Source organism: Macrotis lagotis, chromosome 1 (assembly GCF_037893015.1).
Source record: "Macrotis lagotis isolate mMagLag1 chromosome 1, bilby.v1.9.chrom.fasta, whole genome shotgun sequence".
NCBI classification, from domain to species: Eukaryota; Metazoa; Chordata; class Mammalia; order Peramelemorphia; family Peramelidae; genus Macrotis; species Macrotis lagotis.
Window position 1 is genome coordinate 292,194,116 of NC_133658.1, and position 22,345 is coordinate 292,216,460.

The following is a 22,345-nucleotide window of genomic DNA, read 5'->3' on the forward strand; positions in this document are numbered from 1 at the left end:
GCACATAGGGGCAGCTAGGTGGTGCAGTGGATAAAGTACCAACCCTGGAGTCAGGAGGATCTGAGTTCAAATTCAGACTCAGACACTAATTACATAACTGTGACCTTGGGCAAGTCACTTAATCCCGTGGCCTTACAAAAAAAATACAAAAAGAATAAAACACTTGGAAGCTTCTGGGCTCAAGACAAACTCCATGGCTAGCTATTATTTTAGCCTTACCCTGAAGAATACACTGGGCACATATCTCTCCTTTGGGCCACTCTGAAAATCATTCATTGAATATTAATGAGCACCTATTGTGTACCAACTCTGTCTGACACTCTAGGAAAGGAGTAAAAAAATCCCTACACTTAAGATTGATCCATTATTTTGACAGTCACTCCCTTTTTTTACCAGAGATTGCAATCCGTTTACATGTTTCTTGATATTCTGTATGGTTCTTGTCCTAATCCTTACACAAGTTGTCCATGGAGGATCAACTAATGGGGAGAGGGTGTCTCCTTTGAGACTTAATGCCCTTAGTGTTATTTCTTGTGTATAAACAACTAATAATGTGGTGGTCACAGCAGCTTTTGAGAGGTGGTACAGCCTTTTCAACTTATATTTAAAGAGTTGATAAAGGTTTTTGAGGGGGCAGCTAGGTGGCACAGTGGATAGAGCACCGGTATTGGGAGTCAGGAGTACCTGGGTTCAAATCCGGTCTCAGACACTTAATAATTACCTAACTGTGTGGCCTTGGGCAAGCCACTTAACGCCATTGCCTTGAGAAAAAAAAGGTTTAGGGGGACTGGGTAAAAAGGGTGGAAATGCACTACCTTCCTCAAGCTTTAGAGTGGGAGAAGCAGACACCCCCCCCAAAGTAAACCCACCAAAGAAACAATTTGAGGTCTAAAAAAATCATTTTCCCACTATCCTGTTTAATGCCTGAAATACCCCTACAGTAGATGCATTACTGTAGCTTTTCAAAGTTGTTGGGTTGAGGGGTGGCTAGGTGGTGCAGTGGATAGAGCGCCGGCCCTGGAGTCAGTAGTACCTAGGTTCAAATCCCACCTCAGACACAATTACCTAGCTGTGTGGCCTTGGGCAAGCCACTTAACTCCTTTTGCCTTGCAAAAACCTAAAAAACAAACAAGTTGGACTTCAAGAACCCCTCTTAAGGCTGTTACACATTGCTACAGGTTATTTGACAGCTGGGCCAATGGGATCAGGATTCAGCATAGAACCTGGGAGGTAGGGAGAACCTTGGGCCAGACTTCCCTAAAGAGACTTAAACCTGAACTAATGTATTCAGTGACCAAAACATGCAAAAATGTCATTATTGCATCACATTGTTTTTTGAAAGGGGCTTAAAAAAAATTCTGGTCACTTGACATGTTCTGATGTTGGAGTATAGTTAAAGCATGTATAAAGCACTTGACAATTACAAAGTGCTTTTGGAAGCATCATTTGAGTCTCATAACAACCCTGTGAAGATAGCAAAACAAGTATTGTGATATTACAGATGAGGAAACTGAGACACACAGCTATTAAATGACATGTCCAAGGTCTCTTAGATAATAAGTAGCTTCTAAATCCTATGCCCTTGGGGCAGCTAGGTGACACAGTGGATAGAGCACCGACCCTGGAATCAGGAGGACCTGAGTTCAAATGTGGCCTCAGGCACTTAATAATTACCTAGCTGTGTGGCCTTGGGCAAGCCACTTAACCCCACTGCCTTGCAAAAAAAAAAGAAAAAACAAATTCTATGCCCTTTGTGATAGAATAATGTCACACTATTGGACCCATATCAGTGGGGCTTTGGTTTCCCCACTTGCAAACTGAAGGTTTAAGAATGAAAGGTCTCAAGTACCTTTTGGTTCTAATTGTCTATGGTTTTCTTTATGTAAGAAAAAACATTCCTCTATTACCAAAATGTGGGAAGAGAGAAGAGGAAAACCCCATATACTCCACAAACATATCAGAAAATTGAATTTTACTTCAAATCTTTATGCCATTCTACTTCTCGTGCTATTCTGTTGCTTGCAGGAAATTCTGCCAAAGTACAAAATATGATGTGCAGAGATTTAAAAAAAAATACCATCCCTAAACCAAGAGATTAAGATTTCTAGTACTTATTGTTCAGGATTGTAGTCATGACAGAAGTAATCCCAATTGGTTTAGGGAGCAGCAATAGCCTTGATCCCCCCCCCCCAAAGAAATAATTCTGCCCTTACTCATTCCTATTCATTATTCCAGAGCAAAGCCCTTTGAGAGTTGTAAACCTTTAACCTTGAACTTCCCCAATCTCATTTGCAGGGTCAAACATGGCAGGCAATAAGGTAGTGCCAAGTTGAATTTGCAATCAATAGGTCAAGAGTTCAAATTCCAGCTCTCTCTTTATGATGCTTTGGCCAAGTCACTTTCCTCACCTATGAAATGAAAGTGTTGGATCAGATGACCCTAAGGTTCTTTCCAGGTCTAAATCCATGAGTCTGTGAACTACCACTGTCCCTTAAAAAAATTAAGGCAGAGACTAGTGAAAACCAGGCAGAGTGCCTATCAACAAAGACTTTCCATTCAAGTGATCATTTAGTCTGAGATGTAAGAATTTCAAATTCAGAATCAAGGAATGTTGATATTCAGCATTTATCATGTACTCAGTTTTCTGCCTATAGAAGACAAATAATGAAAGTTTTCTGCCTCAAATAACTAAAAGTGACAAAACAATGTTAGCAGGGTTGGAGAGAAACAAATATACTCAAACATTAATAGTAGAACTGCAAATTGGTAGAACTTTATGGAGAGCAATCTAGTAGTTAATAAGAGTCAAAAAACAATTATAACTTTAGACCCAGCAATTTCACTATTGAGAATATATCATCATAAAAATTTTGTTAGAAATACATAAAATATGATTATATATAATTGGATTAGAAGTCTTTTTTTTTTAGGTTTTTGCAAGGCAAATGGGGTTAAGTGGCTTGCCCAAGGCCACACAGCTAGGTAATTACTAAGTGTCTGAGACCGGATTTGAACCCAGGTGCTCCTGACTCCAGGGCCGGTGCTTTATCCACTACTACACCTAGCCATCCCTTATATAATTGAATTAGAAACAGATTAAATTATGTCAAACTGTTGGTAATGGTTGAAGGAACATAGTGTTGTAATTGGAAACTACAATATTATTAAGATGGGGACTGGATCTGTAATTTCCTGGAAATTCTGGTTGGCATCTTCTCAGTAACTTAAGAGAATTGTCCGTCAAGCTCAAATACAAATGGGGGTCAGCAAACTATATGTAAGGATGCCTTATGGACTACATACTGATTTAGTTTTAAAATGTAGTTATCTGTGTTTTATTTATTTTTTACTTATTTTGTTAAATAGTTACAATTTAATCTAGGCAGGTTGTGGGCCACATGTGGCCCATAGACTTTGTTTTTGACATCTTTGATCCGGAATGCAGGGAAAGATTAGGTGTGACACAGCCAGGGTATGTCAGAGGTGCAGCTTGAACTTGGGTCTTCTGGTTTTCAGACCAGCTCTCTATCTGCCATATTAAAATACCATTATAGCTGATAAACAGGAAGAATATAAAGAAATTTGGTAAGGCCTTTAGAAAGTCATAAGAAACAGTATTCACACTATATATTTATAATGAGATGCATGAATAAAGAGATTTACTAAATTGGGCATACTGTCCATAGAAATTCATTTTAAAATATTGTTAGCACCTGTTTCAATGAACTCTCCCATAGAGACTATAGATATTGTTATGGTATCTTTTAAAAGCCAAATGCAATATTGCAGAAAAGGTATTTGGGACTAGGAGTTTGTAGTTACTGTTTTAACTATCTGGCAATGAAGTACTTTTCCTTAGAGAGTCCAGGAGAGTGTGTTCCTTAACCTTTGATCTAGAAGACAAAGAGAAAAAAAAGGTGAAAAGATGCAATTTATCTCCTCACAGAGGTGATGGGCTCAGGATACAGACTGAGAATTAAATTTTTTGACTATAACTAAATGTCAATTGGTTTTGCTTGAGTTTGCATATTTGTTACAAGGATTTTATTATGAGTCTGGTTTGGTTTTGTTCTTTCAATGAAAGGCAGATGGGAAGGAGAGAAAATAAATGTGTGTGTTCACTGAAAAAAATTATTTTTTTTAAAAGGTGAGAAGAAATTTCTTGTGAGAACTGTCATAAAAAGAATTCTATGAAGAATTTTTAGTTACTTTCTAGGAAGATTGTTTCCTGTGATGGCTAAAAAGAAGGGGGGAAAAAAGGACTAACGTAACTTATTTCTTGAATTTAACTCTTTTTTTTTTTAAGGTTTTTGCAAGGTAATGGGGTTAAGTGACTTGCCCAAGGCCACACAGCTAGGTAATTATTAAGTGTCTGAGGCCAGATTTGAACTCAAGTACTCCTGACTCCAGGGCCGGTGCTCTATCCACTGTGCCACCTAGCCACCCCTTGAATTTAACTCTTAAGAATTAGGAGGATCTTGAGAGATTTTAATTGGTATCTGGAGAGAGATCAATGGTGAAATTGTATTTCCTGAAGTAAAAAGAAGTCAACTGTTTTTGAGGTTCTCTGGATAAAATCTTTTTCACTGACCAACATGTTGTAATTAAATATCTATCTTTGTTTTTATTACTGATTTCATTTGTTAATAAATTACAAATTTGATAATTGTAATAATAATCATATGAGATTAAAAGACAATACAGAGAAAGATATTATCAGTGATGATTAGGAAAGGAGCTTCTCCAAGTTCATTTAACAAATGATATTTCATAAACTGGGGCAGGGAACTAAATCTACTAATTAGTAAAAAAAATATTGTAATTTTATTCACTAATAAGAAAGGATTCAAATGTACCCCTGGATTACAACAGTGCTCAGAATGATAAGATTACATGTGGGAATAAGTCAAATACTAAGGTGAAGGGTGATGTATAAATGAAATTGATCAGCCCAAGAAAAATCTTGCTACTACAGAAGTTATAAATGTATGTTTAATTTTATTTTGTTGTTACACTAAATGCACATTGACATTTTAAAATTCCAGTCTTCCATAAATTTAGTCTGGTTTGGGGAAATAAGAATAGAACACATAAGATAATAACAAACAATACTAAGACTATGAATGTTAACTGTGCAAGATAGATAGGAAATACTATGAGTTCAGAAAATAGAATCTTGATCACATTCTCTAATACTAAAGAATAAAATCTAAATTTCTTAGTCTGGCACCTCTAAGAGCTGCCCCCCCAACCTATCTTTTCTAGGCTTTTCTAGTTTTCAATTATTCTCTCCATTCATCCTATATTTTAGTAATTCTTCACTTCTCATTATTCCCTGAAGATAAGCTCCATGAGGAGAGAATTGTAGTACCAGGGGCAGCTAGGTGGTGTAGTAGGTAGAGCACCACCCCAGAGTCAGAAGGACCTGAGTTCAAGTCAAACCTCAGATATTTAATAATTACCTATCTGTGTGACCTTGGACAAGACACTTAACCCCACTGCCTTGCAAAAAATAAAAAAAAAGAATTGTAGTACTAGACATGTGAGTTGCCTTGGCCACAGTTGCTTTCTATACTGGCCCTCATTGGCATAGTTCTCTTCCTAAGTTGTATTGAGGTCATCTCACCAATACTTTATCTGTGACCCAAGTTAGGGGGAAAGTTTTGTGACGAGTGTTCTAACTATATCTCAGTAAATGTCATTTCTTTGAATTAATTGTGTCTACTAATTGACAATTAAGAGGAAGCTTACTGGTATGGATTTCTGAACTCTAATTTTAGAGAATGAAGACCCAAAGAAGTTTACCCTAGTACTTGGGAATGGTGGTCCCACTCTGGTGACCCAGCCTCTGAGTTCCACAGTCCATGTTTCTTCTGCCTTATACTGTACTTTTCTTATTGTTTCCTGCTAGATTAGAAAATCTTTGAAGACAAGATACCCATCTTGTTCACATGTAAATCTTCCCACAGTACCCAAACAGATGATTTGCTCAATGAATGATTTAGGAAGGAACTGGTGTGGGTTGGACTAATTATGAATAACCCTTGAGAGGTAAGAACTTGAGCTTTGAAAGAACAAATGAATTTGTTAGAAGGGGAAAGGAGCCAGGACATTACATATAAATCTAAAGTTGAAAGATGGGGATGAGCATGATTTGTGTTGGGGGGGAGGCGAGGTCAGTATGGCTACATTGGGGTGTATGTATATATGCTGAGGAGTAGTGGGTGGTAAAGTTTTCCTGTATTAAAATGTGGCCAGATTACACAGTCTTGAAAACTCATCAGAGTGGAGAACTGCTGAGAGTATTAAAACAAGGAGTGAGGTGATGATAGACTACAAGTTCCATGGGAGCAGAAATTAGAGTTTTTGTTGTTTATTTGCACCTTTGTAGGTGGTTCAGCACTTGGCCTAAAGACTTATCTTCCTGAGTTCAAATGTAGCTTCAGTCACTTACTTACCAGCTGTATGACTCTTGGCAAGTCACTTATCCTTGTTTGCCTTAGTTTCCTCTTCTGAAAAATGAGCTGGAGAAGTAAGTGGCAAACCACTGCAGTTGCTTTACCAAGAAAACTCCAAATGGGATCATGAAGAGTTGGACACGACTAAAAAACAACTAAAACAAATCATCAATGCTTAGTTCATTGTCTGGCACTTTGGTGCCAACCAAATGCTAGCTGACCAGTTGGCTGACAGTCTTGCTGCTTTTGCAGGATGAAACAGAGCCCCCCAAAATTAGGAAGACTAATGAGTCTAGTACCGCTATCTAAGTATATGAATTAGGGTTATAGTAGAAATGGAAAAGACGGGACACAAATAAGGACAAAATTTATAGGACTTGTGACTGAATTGACAGGGACTTCAAAATTTGGAAATCTCATCACCATGCTGATAGACTCAGTTTTTGATATTTGGCACTTTGTCAACTTGCCTCTGTTGCCTTTCCCATCTGATTAGAAAGCAAGGAGGGAAGCTCCTACTTTCAGAACTTTTGATGCAAATTAAAACAAGTATGAGGTTCCACCTCACAGCTATCAGATTGGCTAAGATGAAAAAAAAGGGAAAACAATATTGGAAAGGTTGTGGGATAATTGAGATATTAATGCACTATTGGTGGAGTTATGAACTGATTCAACAATTCTGGAGAATAATATGGAGCTATGACCAAAGAGCAATAAAACTGTTCATACCCTTTGACCCAGCAATACTAATACTAGGCTTATATCCAGAAGAAATCATAAAAAATGGAAAAGTCCCACATGTTCTATAATATCCATAGCAGCTCTTTTTACAGTGGAACAGAATTGGAAATTGAGGGATGCCCATCAATTGGGGAATGGCTGAACAAGTTCTGGTATATGAATTCTATGGAGTACTAATGCTCAACAAGACCATGAATGGTCAGATTCTAGAGAAGCATGGAAAGAATTACAGGAACTGATGTTGAGTGAAGGGAGCAGAACCGAGAGAACATCATACACATTAACACTGAGTTGATCAATTTTGATGGCTGCAGCTCCTCTCGGTAGTTCAAAGAGCTGAGACAATTCTAGGATTCTGGCTATAGACAATGTTATCCCCATCCAGAGGAAGAAAAACAAAACAAACAAAACCCCCCTACAAAATATGAATGAACACTACATGCAATTTTTAAAATTTTTTTCTTACGTATTTCTTTCCTATCTCATGGTTTTCATTCTTTTCCCTTAATCCTAATTCCTCATATAGAAAATGACAATCTGTAAACATATTAAACACAAATGTGTATGTATATTCACCAGACTTTTCACTGCTGAGGGGAGAGGGGTGGGAAGGGAGGGTGGAAGGAAATTATGTAACTTAAAAATATGCATATATGCATGTGGATGAATGTTGAAAAACTTTCATAATACAAAATTAGAAAAATAAAATATCTTGGAAAAAAATCCTCATTTGATTCTTCCTTCACCACTATCATCCTATTTCTCTTCTACTCTTAATGATCAAAGTCCTTGAAAAGACTGCTGACAATAGTGGTCTCCACTTTCTCTCTTCTCAGTCTTTTTTTTTAATTTTTAAAATTTATTTATGGTAATGGGGTTGACTTGCCCAAGGTCACACAGCTAGGTAATTATTAAGTGTCTGAGGTTGGATTTGAAACTCAGGTCCACCTGACCCCAGGGCCAGTACTCTATCCACTGCACCACCTGGCTGTCCCTTCTCAGTCTCTCTTAATCCATTACAATTCAGCTTCTGACTTTATCATTCCAGCAAAACTGCTCTCTCCAAAGTTATTAATGATCTTATAGATGCCAGACCCAATGGGCTTTGCTCAATCCTCATTCTCCTTGACCTTTCTGCAAGCCTTTGACACTACTGACTATTTTCTCATCCTTGATACTCTCTTCTCTCTAGATTTTCAGAAAACCATTCCTGGTTTTCTTGCTCCCTATCTGCCAACTCCTGTTTCTTTTGCTAGATCTTCATCCAAATCCCTATAACTATAGGTGTCCCACTACGTTCTATTCCTGGGCCCTCTTCCCTTCTCTTTCTATACTACTTCACTTGGTGATCCCATCAGCTCCCATGGATTTAAGGACCATCTCTAATGGGGATAATTCTCAAATTTACCTATCCTGCTCTAATCTCTCTATTGATCTCTAATCTCATATCCAATCTGGCATTTCCCATTGCCTTTCAGAAATCTTGAACTGGATGACCAGTGAACATCTTAAACTCATCATCTTACCCCCTTCACTATTTTCTCTATTACTATAGAAGGCAAAACTATTCTCCAATTCCCTCAGGCTTGCAACCTTGCAATGACTCCTTACTATCTCTCACTCCTCTCCCTATGATCCCTCCCCCAGTTATATCCAATATGTGGCCGAAGCCTGTGAATTTCACCTTTACAGCACCTCTCGAATAAGTCCCCTTTTCTCCTCTGACGATGCCTTCATCACATGGTACAGAAACTCATCATCTCATACCTAGGTTACTGCATTAGCCTACTGATGGATATGTCTACCTCAAGTCTCTCTCTCTCTCTGGTCTGTCTTTGATTCAGTCATTCCAGTAATTTTCCAAATTACACCCTCTCCCCACAGAAAATTCCAATGGCTCCTTATTGCCTCCAGGATCAAACACAAAATGCTGTTTGTCATTTAATGCCTTTCATAACCTAGTACTCTCCTTCCTTTCCAGTCTTCTTTCACCTTATTCCCTAACCTAGACTCTTTGATCCAGGAATACTGGCTATTTCATGAACCAAAACATTCCATCTTTTTGCTCTGGACACTTTCTCTGACGGAATTCCCATGCTTGAAAGTTCTCTCTCCTCTATAGCTTCCTTTAAGTCTCGATTAAAATTCCATCTTTTAGGGGAAGACTTCTGTGATCCCTCTTAATTCTAGTGCCTTCCTTTTGCTAATTATTTCCTATTTAACTTGTTTATAGTTTATTTGGGGAGCTAAGTGGCACAATGGAGAGTGTTGGGTCTGGAGTCAGGAAGACCTATCTGAGTTCAAATTTGGTCTTAGACATTTATTGTGTGACCTTAGATAAGTCACTTAGCCCTTTGTACCTCAGTTTCCTCATCTGTAAAATGAACTAGAGAAGGAAATGACAAACTACTCTAATATCTTTACAAAGAAAATCTCAAATGGAGTCATGAAGACTGAAAATGACTGAATGACAAATAGCTTGCTTTGTTCACGGTTGTTTGCTTGTTGTCTCCCCCAATAGATGGAGGACTAATCTCCAATCCATATCTGGCCATTGAACCCAGATGGCTCCAAAGGAGAAAGTTAGGCTGGTGACTTTGCATACCTTCCCCTCACTCAAATCTAATTCATGTTTCTGTTGTGGCATCACAACCTGTTATCATGGTCCTCTTTGAGAAGAAAGGACAAACAACAATCCCTATTAAATTAGAAACTCCTTAAGAGTTTTTTTTTTTGCCTCTTTTTATATACCAGCATTTAGCAGAGTTCTTGGTTTATTTTAACTGCTTAATGTTTGATTTGCTAGATTGTCTGAAAAAACCTGTGAATGTGGTTCTCACTAATTTGGGGAAGCAATTTTTCCTCTCTGATATGCTCCCAAGTTATTTTCATGCCATTGCCATTGATAACATGCCTATCTTCTTCTCAGAGCTCATGGCATCTGATCTGTAGAAGATTTTTCTTTTCTCTCTTAAATATATAATCCTCAAACAGGAGTCTTAGAATGGTAAAAATATATACATATGTGTGTCTGCAAATACGGAAAGAATCTGAAAGAATCTGGCTTCTGACACTGGCATTCATTCTGGGCAAGTCTCTTGACTTTCTACACCTTAGGGCTATTACAAGATGCAGAGAAGCTGCCAACCTTCATTGATAAAGTTTTCAGATCTAGGAGTTCCGGGCACCAAGAACATCACATCCACACGCCCATATGCTCATACAAACACACACACACACACATACACAAACACTTATTATCTTCACTGTGTTGAAACAAAAACCTACCTAGTTGCATTTCAGAAGGCTGGGTTGTCAGAAACTCCACCTATACCTAAAGGTAGAGATCTTATGATCGATAGGCAGGATACTTTGGCAGAACAGCCAGAGAATTGGATCTGGTGCCTGAAAGACCCAGCTTCTTAAGAGTGTGTGCTTCACAATTGAGCATGTCATTCCCCCTCTCTGACACTGTTTTCTGATCTGCAAAAATAATATCACTTTGCCCTGACTCAAAATAGGACTCTGATTTAAGGTGTTGTGTAAACTGAGTCGCTTTATGTCAGTTCTCATTATTGCTTTACATTTATTTAGTTTTTAAGCCGACTCTCCTAGCAGAGAAGTGGAACAATGACTTTCAGTACTTCTAGGGAAATAATAATAATGCCCTTCCTTTAATTCAATTTAATTCTCTATGCCTTTTTTTTACCTCCAAGTATGTTGGACCATACTTATCTCTCAAATTACGCTAATATAGGAAGAGCTGACAATAGCACATCTGGGCTAGAGAGGCAGCTGTCCCTGGAGACACAGCTCTGCCCATCCAGACAACTTCTCAAGACTCTTCCAAGTAGGAAGAACAATAAACAGCAACACTAACAGAGGTGCAATGACTCAGCATGTGGTGGTTTTATTAGAGGGAGGTAGTGCCAGCTTCCTGTCCTAAATATCTCTTCAGTGTCCTCCCCATACTCATTGGCTCCAGGCAGAGGGCTTTATCCAGGTCTTCATGTGAGGATGGATAAGAGGACATTGAAATTAAATCAGGTAGATTAGTGGGCAACCCCCTTATTTTATGTATGAAAACACTAGGGCACTGACAGGGCAAAGACCAGGCCTAAAATTACAGAAGTATCAAAGAGCTCCTACTGCCAGAGGAGTCTCCCTCTTAGTAAGAGAGAAGTTCCCTGAACTAATCTGCCTGGTAGCTTGTTCCCAAATCTCTTCATCCTCAATGGGTAACATTGTAAAATGAACAGTCCCACAGTCCCACTACTCAGCCACCTTGGAGATCACACACTGAGGTCATTTTCCGTATTTTATTTTAAAACAATAGTAAACAATTTTTTTTCTTAATCCAAACCATCTGACATCTGGTTTAACTCTGGCCAAAAAGTAAAATGGGAAGGGAAAAGGAATGTGGGAGCTGACCTAACTTCTCTGGAAATAAGCCCATTTTCCTGATATCTGGAATGGTTTGTGGATACTGTCATTGCAAAAGAAAAGAAAAGCACCACCAAGGTGTGCTTCAACAGCAGCAGTAGCAGCTCAGGAAACCAATTTTTTTTTTCTTTGATGATATGAACAGGTCCCAAACCATCCAGTTCAATTCTAAATATTCCCTGGGCTTTAGATAAATCTTCTCCTCAATGATTCATTTAAAAGCAATTTTAAAACAACAGACCCAAATACAAGTAAAATAACCCTTAGATGATGACTTCCTCAAGACATCCAAGGTCTTTTGTTCAGAATGAGACTGGTCTGACCAAATACATTGCCAGCTAGCATATTTCCAGTCTGTAGTACCAGCCTGAGAAAAACAGACCTGGCTCCTTTGGAGCCAAGTCTTGAGGAAAGATAAGTGTGCTGAGCCCAGCAGGGAAAGAAGGGTGGTGTCAGACAGACACCTGGCTCAACTCTTGGTTCCTTCCTTTTATTTTGGAATGGGTGGGTGGGTAGGGAAGTTCTGAAGTGGTTGGGATACTGGAAGTGGGAAGGGATGAAAGGAATTGAAGAGCAATTGCTACCTGATGGCAAGACAAAAAGAAATCTGTAAAACAGCTCAGGTTTCCCCATCTACAATGTAAATAGCATTTAAAAAAAAAAAAGTTCTTTCATTATAGAAGGTACAACCCATTGCATGGATAGGGATCAGAGAAGGCCCTTGAATGAGATTACTGTTGTAAAGAAATGTCTTCACCAGACCAATGAAGAAGCACTGTTTCTTTGAGCTCTCACTCTCCCAGATATGGAAATTGCTGTGTAACATACAGGAAATAATATTCAGAAACAGCGTCCACCATACTAGGCTATTATCAGCAGAGAGCAGATAGGAATCAAAGAAAGGGCTTGACTTTCCCAAGTTCTCTGCCCTAAGCCCCCATGATTCACATCCACATCAAGAGGAGAGGTAGGTTGCTTTCTGATGTTCAAAGCAAAATGTCCACCAAGTTTTGTTACTTCCATACCAATTGCAGTTGGATAGAATTAATATTGCCCAATGGTTTGGAATTAGTCTCTCCTTGCACTGGGATAACAATCCTACTCAATCTTCAGAAAGGACATAGCTAGCTCCCACTTCAAAAAATCAAATTAATCTTAGAAAAAAATAAATAGCATGTATATTTCATACCACTTAAGCTCCATACAAATACTTGGCTATTAGATTTTTTCCCCCACCCACCCTGTCTCAAGCTCTCAGATGAAAATTTTCTTCTTTCTCCCCTATCATCCTATCCTTAATCCCTTCCTTTGCCTTGGATGTTATGGTACAGTCTGTCTCTCAGTGTGCAGTAGTGGTATGGGCAAGGTCCATTTGCATCCTGGTCCCATAGGCAGTGGGGATGCCTAGCAAGCTGCCCAAGCCAACACCCAGGCCTCTGGACTCCCACTGAAGGCCCCAGTCTGGCCTTTGGTCCGTCTTGTTGATTTTTTTTTTTAAAAGAAGAAAGAAAGAAAGAAAAAGGCTCCACGTGGTGACTTGGGTCTGTCGAGGTCTCCGTGGCGGCATCCTACCAGTCAGATCTGTGGGGCTGGCCCAGCCACGCCCAAGCACGCTCACTGTAGCTTTGTACCCAGCTTTCGCTGTCTGTTTCTGCAAGGTGGCATTGAACAGTTGGACCGGAGAATGGTAAAAAGAAACAAAAAATGAGGTCTTCCTCTGCAAAGGGCAAGTACCTCACTTCCCTCTCCTCCAAAATTGTCTTTCTCTGCTCTCTCCCCAATTATTTTTAACACTCCCCTATGTGTGTGTGTGTATAGCACTTCTCAGTTTAGAAAGAAATGGTTCATGCCCATTGTCTCATTTGCTCTTCATGACAGCACCATGAGGCAAACAGGCAGATCCGCCAAGAACTACTCCTGCTTTATAAAGGAGGAAATTCAAACTCAGAGGGGGGAGGAAGTTATTTGCTTAAGGTCACATAGCCAAAAAGAGGTGAACTTGGGCCCAGGCATCTTCAATCCCAGTTTAATACTATCTTCACTATATCATAATCCCTCTCTCTGCCTCTGACCAGCTGTATCTTTTATGCAATTAATGGGATTGCTTTGCCCCAAAGCTCTCAAATCCCCTTTCCTAACAGATGTGGGCCTTTATCTATTCAGCTTGTAATTATAATTCAGCCAGGATGCACATTTCCAGAGCCACCCACCATGGTTTTCTTTTCAACCCTTCTGGTGGCTCCCTTGCTTGGGGATTATTAACCTCCTAGATTGAAAAACCATAAAGCCAACCTATGTACTTCAAAGGGTTGTGGTTAAAAAAAAAGATCTTCCATCAATTTTTAAAGTACTAGAAAAATAGGAGTGTTGTCCTCTGTCTTTCCAATCATCCTACTCAACTTTAGGTGCCCTGCCCCTCCCCCAGCCTCCAAGAGCACATGCTCCCCTGGGTTCCTGGGTTCTGTTCTCCCTTTTTTTTGACACCCTTTGTTTGAAAGCCCAAGGCTCCTGGCCTCTCTGTCAGAGAATTCAAGAACCAGGGCCTTTTCAGATCTAATATTCTATGACCTGTGTATTTCTAGGTCTTCAGACTTCTGTTCTTTCTGAAATCTTAAAAATTAGGTTTAAAATAGGCTAGAAATAGAAAGGAATGTGACTAGAGAGCTGATCTAGCAGACAAGAAGGCAGTTTCTGACACATACAAGCTAACTGACCTCTGGGTAAAGCACTAAATTTCTCACTGGCCCAGACACTTCACTAAGAGTAGAAATATAAAGCAAGAACCAACCTATATTGGTAAGAGGGAGTTTCCTCACTGAATATTGTCTATAACAATAAAATTCAAGTCTAATTAAAAAAAATAATGCAAGATTTTCCAACTTGACCTCAATTGGGAGAAATTGCCCCTAAATCCCAAACCCTGGGTAGAACCCTTGGTCACTCAAGGTTAGTTGTGGAAGTCTAGGTGGGTTTCCTATCTTACTCACCTGGCCTCTGCTCTGGTGACTGTATACTCAAACCACAGGACATTGGGGATGAGGCTTGTATCTCGAATTAAGAAGAACTCAGATATGGGCCTAGGGAAAAAGAGCAGCACATTCAGGGTGCTCATCTTCTACAATTCCATCCTGGAAAATTCCCAAACTCTAAGGTCTTTAAAGGACTCAGGCTACACCTACTCCTTCCACCACCTTCCCTTCTGCTTCCCACTTTCAAAAGGGCAAAAAAATGTAGTTCTAGCTACCAAGTCCTGAGAAAAGAGCTCAAATGCCTTGGGTCAGGGTGGGAATCCAAGGCCTGATGAGGAAAGACTGTGTCAAATATTAGCCAGTTCATGCTACAAAAGGCATGGGAGGTGCCACATGAAAGCGCACTAGGGGCAGCTAGATGGCACAGCTAGAGCCCCAGGCCTGAAGTCAGGAGGACCTGAGTTAAAATTCAGCCTTAGACACACTTAATTCTTGCTTAGCTGTGTGACCCTGGCAAGTCACTTAATCCCATTGCCTTGCAAAAAAAAAAAAAAGAGTATGTGTGTGTGTGTGTGTGTGTGTGTGTGTGTGAGAGAGAGAGAGAGAGAGAGAGAGAGAGAGAGAAAGCACTGGTCTGCCACAATGACTCAAGTCAAAGTTCCACTGAACTTGTTCCCATATAGAACTGGGCACTGAGCCTGGTACATGCAACACTGGGAACTAAGGATTATGAACTGTGCCTACACCAGGAGAAGATGCTGCCCTTGAACTCAGAGGTCCAAGGAAATGCCCAAGGATCAAGTAGTAAACCCCTGAGCCTGAAGACGGGAGTGGAAGGAAGAACCAAAAACACAAATCTTCCCTATAAGAGTTCCCTAGAAGAAGAGTTCCCAAAGGATCCAAGTGAAGAATAATAAGGGGGCAGGGAGGAAAGGGTCCCTGCACTCCCCAGGGAGAGAGGAAGTATGGGGGAAAAGGGTGATGGGAGGGAATTACCAGGCTGCTATCCTGGGGAAAAGCGGAGTGAGGATCTCCTGGGTGAAGGCAAACCACGCGATAGCCATGATGCTTCCTGCAACCCCTCCATAGAGAACCTGGCTCCAAGTGTGGTACAACAAATACACTCTTCAGCAGGAAGTGATAGGGAAGAACCAATGAGAGAAAGATAGGCATAAATCAGACAGACAGTTCTGGGCAACCCAGGATGCCAGGTCCAAACTGAGGTTAGAACAAAAGAGAGTCAAGGGCCTGGCACCTGAGATGAGACCCACACTTCCCACAGGTTCGGGGGTTCAAGCCCAGGATCCAAACCCATAAAGGGATGTCAAGGACAGCAGGGTAAAGTTCAACACAGAAGGGAGTTTCTTGGATCTAACCAAAATGTGGTGAACTGAGCAGAGAACAGGAGTAGTAAACTATTAGAAACTGTTGTTAGGCCTCCCTCCTCAGTGTTAAACAGAATCCTAGGAAACAGCCTCACCACACACTCCTGCTCAGTGGATTATTCTGTCCTTCACTCTGATGAATTTGGTGGCCTCTATAGCCAAGTTCTCCTCAGTGGCTAGGGAAGGAGGTCTAGCGCATGCTCAAAAAAGGAGTCAAAAAGGGAAGGAGTCAAGCTTAGGGTTAAGTAAAGGACCTCAGGGACACTGGAGAGGCCCAGAGGGGAGGAAAAGTCAAACTGGCTGCAGAGGGAGCTGTGAACAAAGGGGAGCAGGAAGATGGATGAACAAGAAGAAAGGGCAAATACTGCTGCATACCTACTATATGAGACAAGAAAGGCTACTGTCACAAGGCCCAGAGAAAGCACATGTCTCCATAACAAGTCCAAGAATCTGGCGTTGTTTGTTTGATGCATTCTAAAGAAAGAGGGAAGAAATAGGGGCCAGTCAGGGGACAGGTAAAGCAATTTTTGTCTTTCCATTCTTCAATGCTGAAATGAACAGCTTCCACTGCTCAGTCCTTACCATCTATGACCTCTCTGTAGCCTTTGACCCCAATGACCATCAAAATCTTCCAAAAATGTGACTTCTAGAACACCACATTTGTTTGGTTTTCCTTCAGCATCTCTTACTGGTCTACCTAAGTCACTTTCCATAGATCTATTTCTCTATCTTGCTTTTCAATTGTGGATATTCCAACCAAGCGACCCAGGGACAAGGCAAGGACCCAAATGGATGGGAATGTCATTGATCATTTTGGGAGACGGGTACAGGAGGTGCTAATCCTTAGACAAAGCCAGGGTCAGTGGGAGGTCTAGAGCAGATGAGGCCACAGGAAAAAGATGTCTACTAAGTCTGAGATGCCCATAACTCAATAGGCCCTCCCCTTCCTCCCCAGGAAGGTACTTTACCTTAAATAAAGAAAAAGGAAGGAGTAGACTGAGAAGAACCACATAAATTGGGAATGGCTGGAAGGCATCCCATATTTGGTATTCACCATGGAGTGGGTATCTAAGAACAAGCAGACAACGTCCATCAGGCAGTGTCGGGATACACAGCGGTTCTCCCCCTGGATATCCAGTGCCCCCAGGCCAGGAGATGTCTTCATCCAGCTTCGGCTCTCCCACTGCACCCCTCCATAGGTCCCATCATACCTCCACAGGGCCGGGGCTCCCGGATGATGTTCTTTATTAGCCAGTTGACCCCCTCATTGAGTACCAGACCCCCCAGGAAAGAAATCTGTAAAAGAAGGAATGGGATCAATACTGCCTTTGGAAGTTATCAGCAAATCTCCCCACTTCCCCCAAAGGCTGATCCCAGCTACTATTCCTAGATGATAGCACTAATCTGAAGTCATCTGGAAACTCAGAAATGCCAATGCATGAACCAAGTTTGTGGGGATGGGATGGGGGTGCTAACCCTGGTGCAACCAACACAGGGCTAGCATGGTGCTCTGGGAAAGAGCACTGGATGTGGGGTCAGAAGGCTTGGGTTCAAATCCTGCTGTACTACTACCTATGTGTCCTTGGACAAGAAACATCATGTCTTCTGACTTCCAGATCTCCTCTGTAAATTAGACATTTGCATTAGATGATCTCTGAGGTGCCTTCCAATTCTATATCCTAGGGTCACCTACAGCAGGAATTCTGTCTTTGGGAACTACTTTGGCTTGCCTTAAGACACTGTGAACAATTCTGAAAAGAGACTACTTCCTGGTGGGAAACATTTCCCCACCATCTCCTGCAAGTCTTGCAGAGGTGAAGGTCCCTCTCATTGCTGAACAGAGGGAACGTACAGGGACATGGTCACAGTGGAAAGGACTGCAGGGTGGTATGAAGGGAGGCAATGCAGACTCACAGTGTGAAGCTCTCGCTTGAATATGATGAGTGTCACAAAGCCAACGATAACGAAGATGGGGCTGAGGCTCAGGTAGGCAAGGAGGTGGCCTGAAAGATCGCCTGGGAAAAGTAAGAAGCAAGGAAATGGAAGAACTGGTCAAAACGCATATGTCTGAGAGAAGCCCAGGTACCCAACAGAAAGCTAATCCAAAGGCTCAGAGAGTTCAAGAGAAACTTCCAAGTCGGCAGGAACTCTCTTAGTGACAGCCAGCTCCACACCATGAAAAGGGAGTAGGAATCACCAACAGAAGCTCCACCTAGTCAGCCTTAGCAATGGGAGGAAACACCTCCAATGAAAGCTAAATCTCCTTGGCTCTGCCCCAGCATGGAGGAAAGCCTTGGAAAGGAAGAGAGGAAGCTTGGGGTCTTTCCCTGTAGTAACCAGAGAGAGGAATACAGGCAAAGTGACTCAACCCAGTCCATGTACTTGGTATGGAAATTCAGACTGAGACATATACCTTACTCCCCCCACCCCAACCCTTCAGCGTGGTTGATTCTCACCACCCAATACAGCCCTCCCAGGCATAGGATCTTATGATTTTGGAGCATTCTCTCCTTTCAGGAATAAGCTCCAGGACCAACCCAAGATCCTGATTCTTACCCTAGGCTTAAGCAAAACTCTGAGTGGGCCAAAAGGAAGGGAAAAAGGGGAGAGGTTATATTGATGGGGAGTTGCAATTAACCTCCAGTTTTACTTGATCCAGACTATGTCAGACAGCACTTTACCCCTCTCAAAACTTTCCCTAAGGCTAATACCTAGTACATTTCCTAGAAAACAGCCCAGTCAAAGGCCAGATCCATAATGAAAGCATTCTAAACTGGGAAATGATCCCAAAGAAACCTGACTGAGCTTAAGCCAATCTGCACAACAATCTAGAGAACATCAAGCCAAGCTCCAGTCCCAGGTAGAGAAGGGGGGAAAGACAAACACCTTGAGGTCCAAATAACCCTGGGTCTCCCAATGAATGACTCAAGGAATCCAGGCTGAGAGGGAAGTATATGCCAAGCTGAATTCATTCCAAATTTGCTTCAGCAGAATCATAAGCAAGGAACTGGACTAAGAAATGAGTTCAGGTCTAATGTTGTAATTAAATGTGAGAACTGGCCAAGTCATATTCTTTCTCTGTTTCTTCATTTGTAAAACAAAGGGCTAAATTACATAGTCTCTAAGGTTCCTCACAGTTTTAACAATGTAAATTCTATGGCAATAAAAAGTTCATAGAGTTTAAAGAACTTTCACCTTCTTTCCTATCTCAAAGTTTCTGAGAGCATTTGTTCAGATATCTTGGTTCCCAGCATTCCCTACCTTACATTAAACTCATCTATACACAGGTAATAATATCCCATAGAAGGAAAGTTCCTAGAGGGCAGGGATTGTTTCATTTTCATCTTTTATGTCCTGGCACATAGCAGGCACTGAAATGTTCACTGAATTTGAATTTCATTTTACAGATTTCTCATTGAAAATTCTCATTTTACAGATGTAGAATCTTCCTGAGGTTCAATCACCTAATGTCAGAAATGACTCTAAACCCAAGCTAGATGATTCTAAGACAAGTTATTAAGCGAAGCCCAGCAAGGTTGTATCCCTCAAGTTTGCATTCTTGGAAAGGGTGAGCACAATTGTACATCCAAGGCTCCCGATCGAGATCTCTGATGCCTTCAATCATCTCTCTAAGGGTCACAACTGAGTCTAGGACCCACTTCCGCTATCTACAAAGGGTCTAAATGAGTTCGCTTTTTTTGGTGGTGGTGGTGGGGGAGTTAGCAGCAGCAATGGGGAAATGGGAAAATGAACTTACAATGATGGCATATAATGGAAGATGTTCCTTTGCTGATTTCCCCTTCTCTTCCAGAGCCCCAAAGCACAGCTATTTGAAGGAGCAGAATCTGTCCATCAATATTATGTATTCTCCATAAAGCAAACAGGAGGCAAGAAAGGTAGGGGTCTTCTCACTGACTTCAGCAAGAAATCACTGTTGGGGTTTTCTCAAATTGTGAATTTGTGCCGGTAGTCAATGTTGCCCAATGTTGCAGGCTATGCAAGAAGTTTAGGAAAATTTGCATGCCTTCACCCCTGGGGTTGTGTGAGCCAGGGACAGAAATTTCTCTCACGACGCTGCTCAGGGAGATGGAGAGTGAGACTAGTCTGATATACATTTCCCTCCAGACTAGGTCTTGAATTAGTGGGAAGACGATATGAGCATCACCGATGTCAGAATCAATTAGTGGTGCCCTTTCTGCATGAGGATGGTGCTTGGTTATGTGATGTGGTCCTGTAGACCCCAAGTTAAGCCGAAGGAACTCTTTCCCATAATTGCTATCATTTCATCCTCAGAATGGACATAGCCTTTGGCTGTTTCAAAAGCAACACTGTAGCAGGTACTGCTCCAGAATAGCTGTGAGATGTAGGGCAGCTCACTTCATCTGTAAGATGGGAGGAACACATAGCCATCGTGGCTTAAAACTACACGGAGACTTTTGGTGCAGCCTGGGTTAGCGAATCTCACAGCATGGTGAGCAGAAAAGCACTTTGCAAACTTATAAAAAAGTAAAACTGTGAGTTCTGCATTTTGGTCAGACTTGGGAGGGATATGCAGCCAAGGGGCAGAGCCGAGCCTTCCAGGTCAGCATCCTTTCCCCGCTTTTACATAAATCACACCAAAAACAGCCGAGCTGGAACCCATTCCCGCACACCCGTCCTTGCCCCAGTCTAGGCTCAGTCCAGGCTTTGGAGACGCACACGGGGGTCCCAGGACTCCCGGCCCGCAGCAGGAGGGTGAGGGGCAGGGGCAGGGCTGGCCCCGGAAGGAAGGGTCTCGGACTGTGCTGGGAGGCGGCTCCCTGAGGGCCACAAAGCCGCCGGGCGGCGCCTAGAGGAGCAAGGAGGCTGGCAGGCAGCTCCAGGCGCTCGCGCACCCGGCGCTGCCGAGTCCGGGGGCAACACCCCGCCGCGCGCCTGCCGCTCTGGCCCGCAGGGGCCAGGCGCGGGCGGAGGGGGGCTGGAGACCCAAACCACTCCAAGCACCCGCGGCTCCGCGCCTCGCCAGCCCACTTCACGGGTCCGTGCCACTGAGCCCAGGTAGCTAGGCGCGCAGGCGCAGAGTGAGAGGGACAGCGGCTCACAATTTAGCACCGCTCATCGCCATCTCACTGCGCCTGCGCCGTATACTCTGCCAAGGGAGCCTTCAATGGCTCACTATTTGACAGCAACCACCCCAGTCCCCGGCTGCCCTCTCCTCTGGCCCACCCGGGGAGGGAGAGGCCGGGCGGAGAGCGCGAAACACAGAGGGGCTCTCCTTAGAGGGCGTGAGGCTGAGTTTTACCTGCGGGATATTCGACGTGGGTGAGGGTCACCGGCCGCCATGAAGCGGGGAGCGAGCACTGTCCGTCCGCTGCCATCTTACCCGGAGACCGGGCTTTGCCGACTAGCCAATCAGGAAAAAGAGGAGAGATGTTCCTGACCTATCCCGTTTGGAAGGCTCTGTATACCCAATCGTCGACCGGTACAGGTAGTGGCGCAGCCCATCAGCGCGCAGGCCATCGGCCTAGCCAGAACAACCAATCAGAGAGTGGGGCTCATGGAACCTTTGAGCTTCCTCCACCGGGGTTCAATCCGTTGCGAGCACAGGTACGGAATTGACCAATCAGAATAGGGTAAGGTTACAGCCCACAAACTGGTGCAGCCTGACCAATCAAAAAGAAAGACTGGCGCTAAAGGGGAGGCCAGAATGCACCAATCAGTCTTTAGCTTGGGGGGCGTGTTGGACTTTGGTGGGAGCTTTAGTTTGGGGTCCTGGCGCTAACCTTATTCGTGCTCTACAATAGTTGGGGATCCCCAGCTGGTTCTGTCTCTGGGTTCGTGGGACCCCCGGCTCCTCGGCAGAGCTCGGCGGAGGATACAGCTGGGGCGCCCATAGCTCACAAGTAAGCAAACTTGATACCCGAGGAAACAGAAACCACTCTGAACCTGGAAGTATCCAAATCAGTCTCTTTAGAAGAATAAAAGTCAACTAGAAGGAAATAAACTATGTTATTTTTTTAAATATTAATTATTCATTTTAACTGTTTCTCAATTACATATAAAAAGCATTTTTAACGTTTACTTTTTAACATTTTGATTTCCACATTCTCTCCATGCCTACTCCTTGAGAAGGCAATCAATAATACATGTGAAGTCATGCAAAACGTTTCCAATATTATCATGTTGCAAAAGAAAGCAAAGAAAAGCAAGGAAAAATAAAGCAAAGTTGATTCAATCTGCATTTAAAGTTCACCAGTTCTCATTTATTTATTTATTTATTGCAATGCAAATGGAGTTAAGTGGCTTGTCCAAGGCCACACAGCTAGGTAATTATTAAGTGTCTAAAGTCGGATTTGAACCCAGGTACTTC

At 42.3% G+C, this 22,345-nt stretch overlaps 1 protein-coding gene across 2 annotated transcripts; it reads right to left on the reverse strand.

Moving 5' to 3' along the window:
- Positions 1–3,084: 3,084 nt before the first annotated feature.
- Positions 3,085–21,428, reverse strand: DOLPP1 (dolichyldiphosphatase 1). 2 transcript variants are annotated; one of them, XM_074210979.1, is made up of 8 exons: positions 21,278–21,428; positions 17,911–18,011; positions 17,208–17,292; positions 16,965–17,064; positions 16,372–16,470; positions 15,608–15,736; positions 14,630–14,719; positions 3,085–6,613 (listed from the first exon to the last, which is right to left on the reverse strand). In XM_074210979.1, the coding sequence occupies exons 1-8, from the start codon at positions 21,351–21,353 to the stop codon at positions 6,583–6,585; spliced, it is 711 nt and encodes a 236-aa protein (XP_074067080.1). In that variant the 5' UTR covers positions 21,354–21,428; the 3' UTR covers positions 3,085–6,582. The 2 variants fall into 2 exon arrangements, with proteins under 2 accessions (XP_074067080.1, XP_074067079.1); XM_074210978.1 differs by lacking the exon at positions 3,085–6,613 and adding an exon at positions 6,637–13,293 and having other exon boundaries at positions 21,278–21,423.
- Positions 21,429–22,345: the final 917 nt, after the last annotated feature.

Bases quoted from the DNA above. Each gene is read 5' to 3' on its own strand.
- DOLPP1 (XM_074210978.1), bottom strand. From the start codon at position 21,353: ATGGCAGCGGACGGACAGTGCTCGCTCCCCGCTTCATGGCGGCCGGTG. The intron at 14,720-15,607 runs GTAATTCCCTCC...CTTTTTCCCTAG, and splicing joins TTCCCCAGGATAGCAGCCTG to GCCCATATCTGAGTTCTTCT. The intron at 13,294-14,629 runs GTGAGTAAGATA...GCCACCTTGCAG, and splicing joins GTCACCAGAGCAGAGGCCAG to AAACAGACAGCGAAAGCTGG.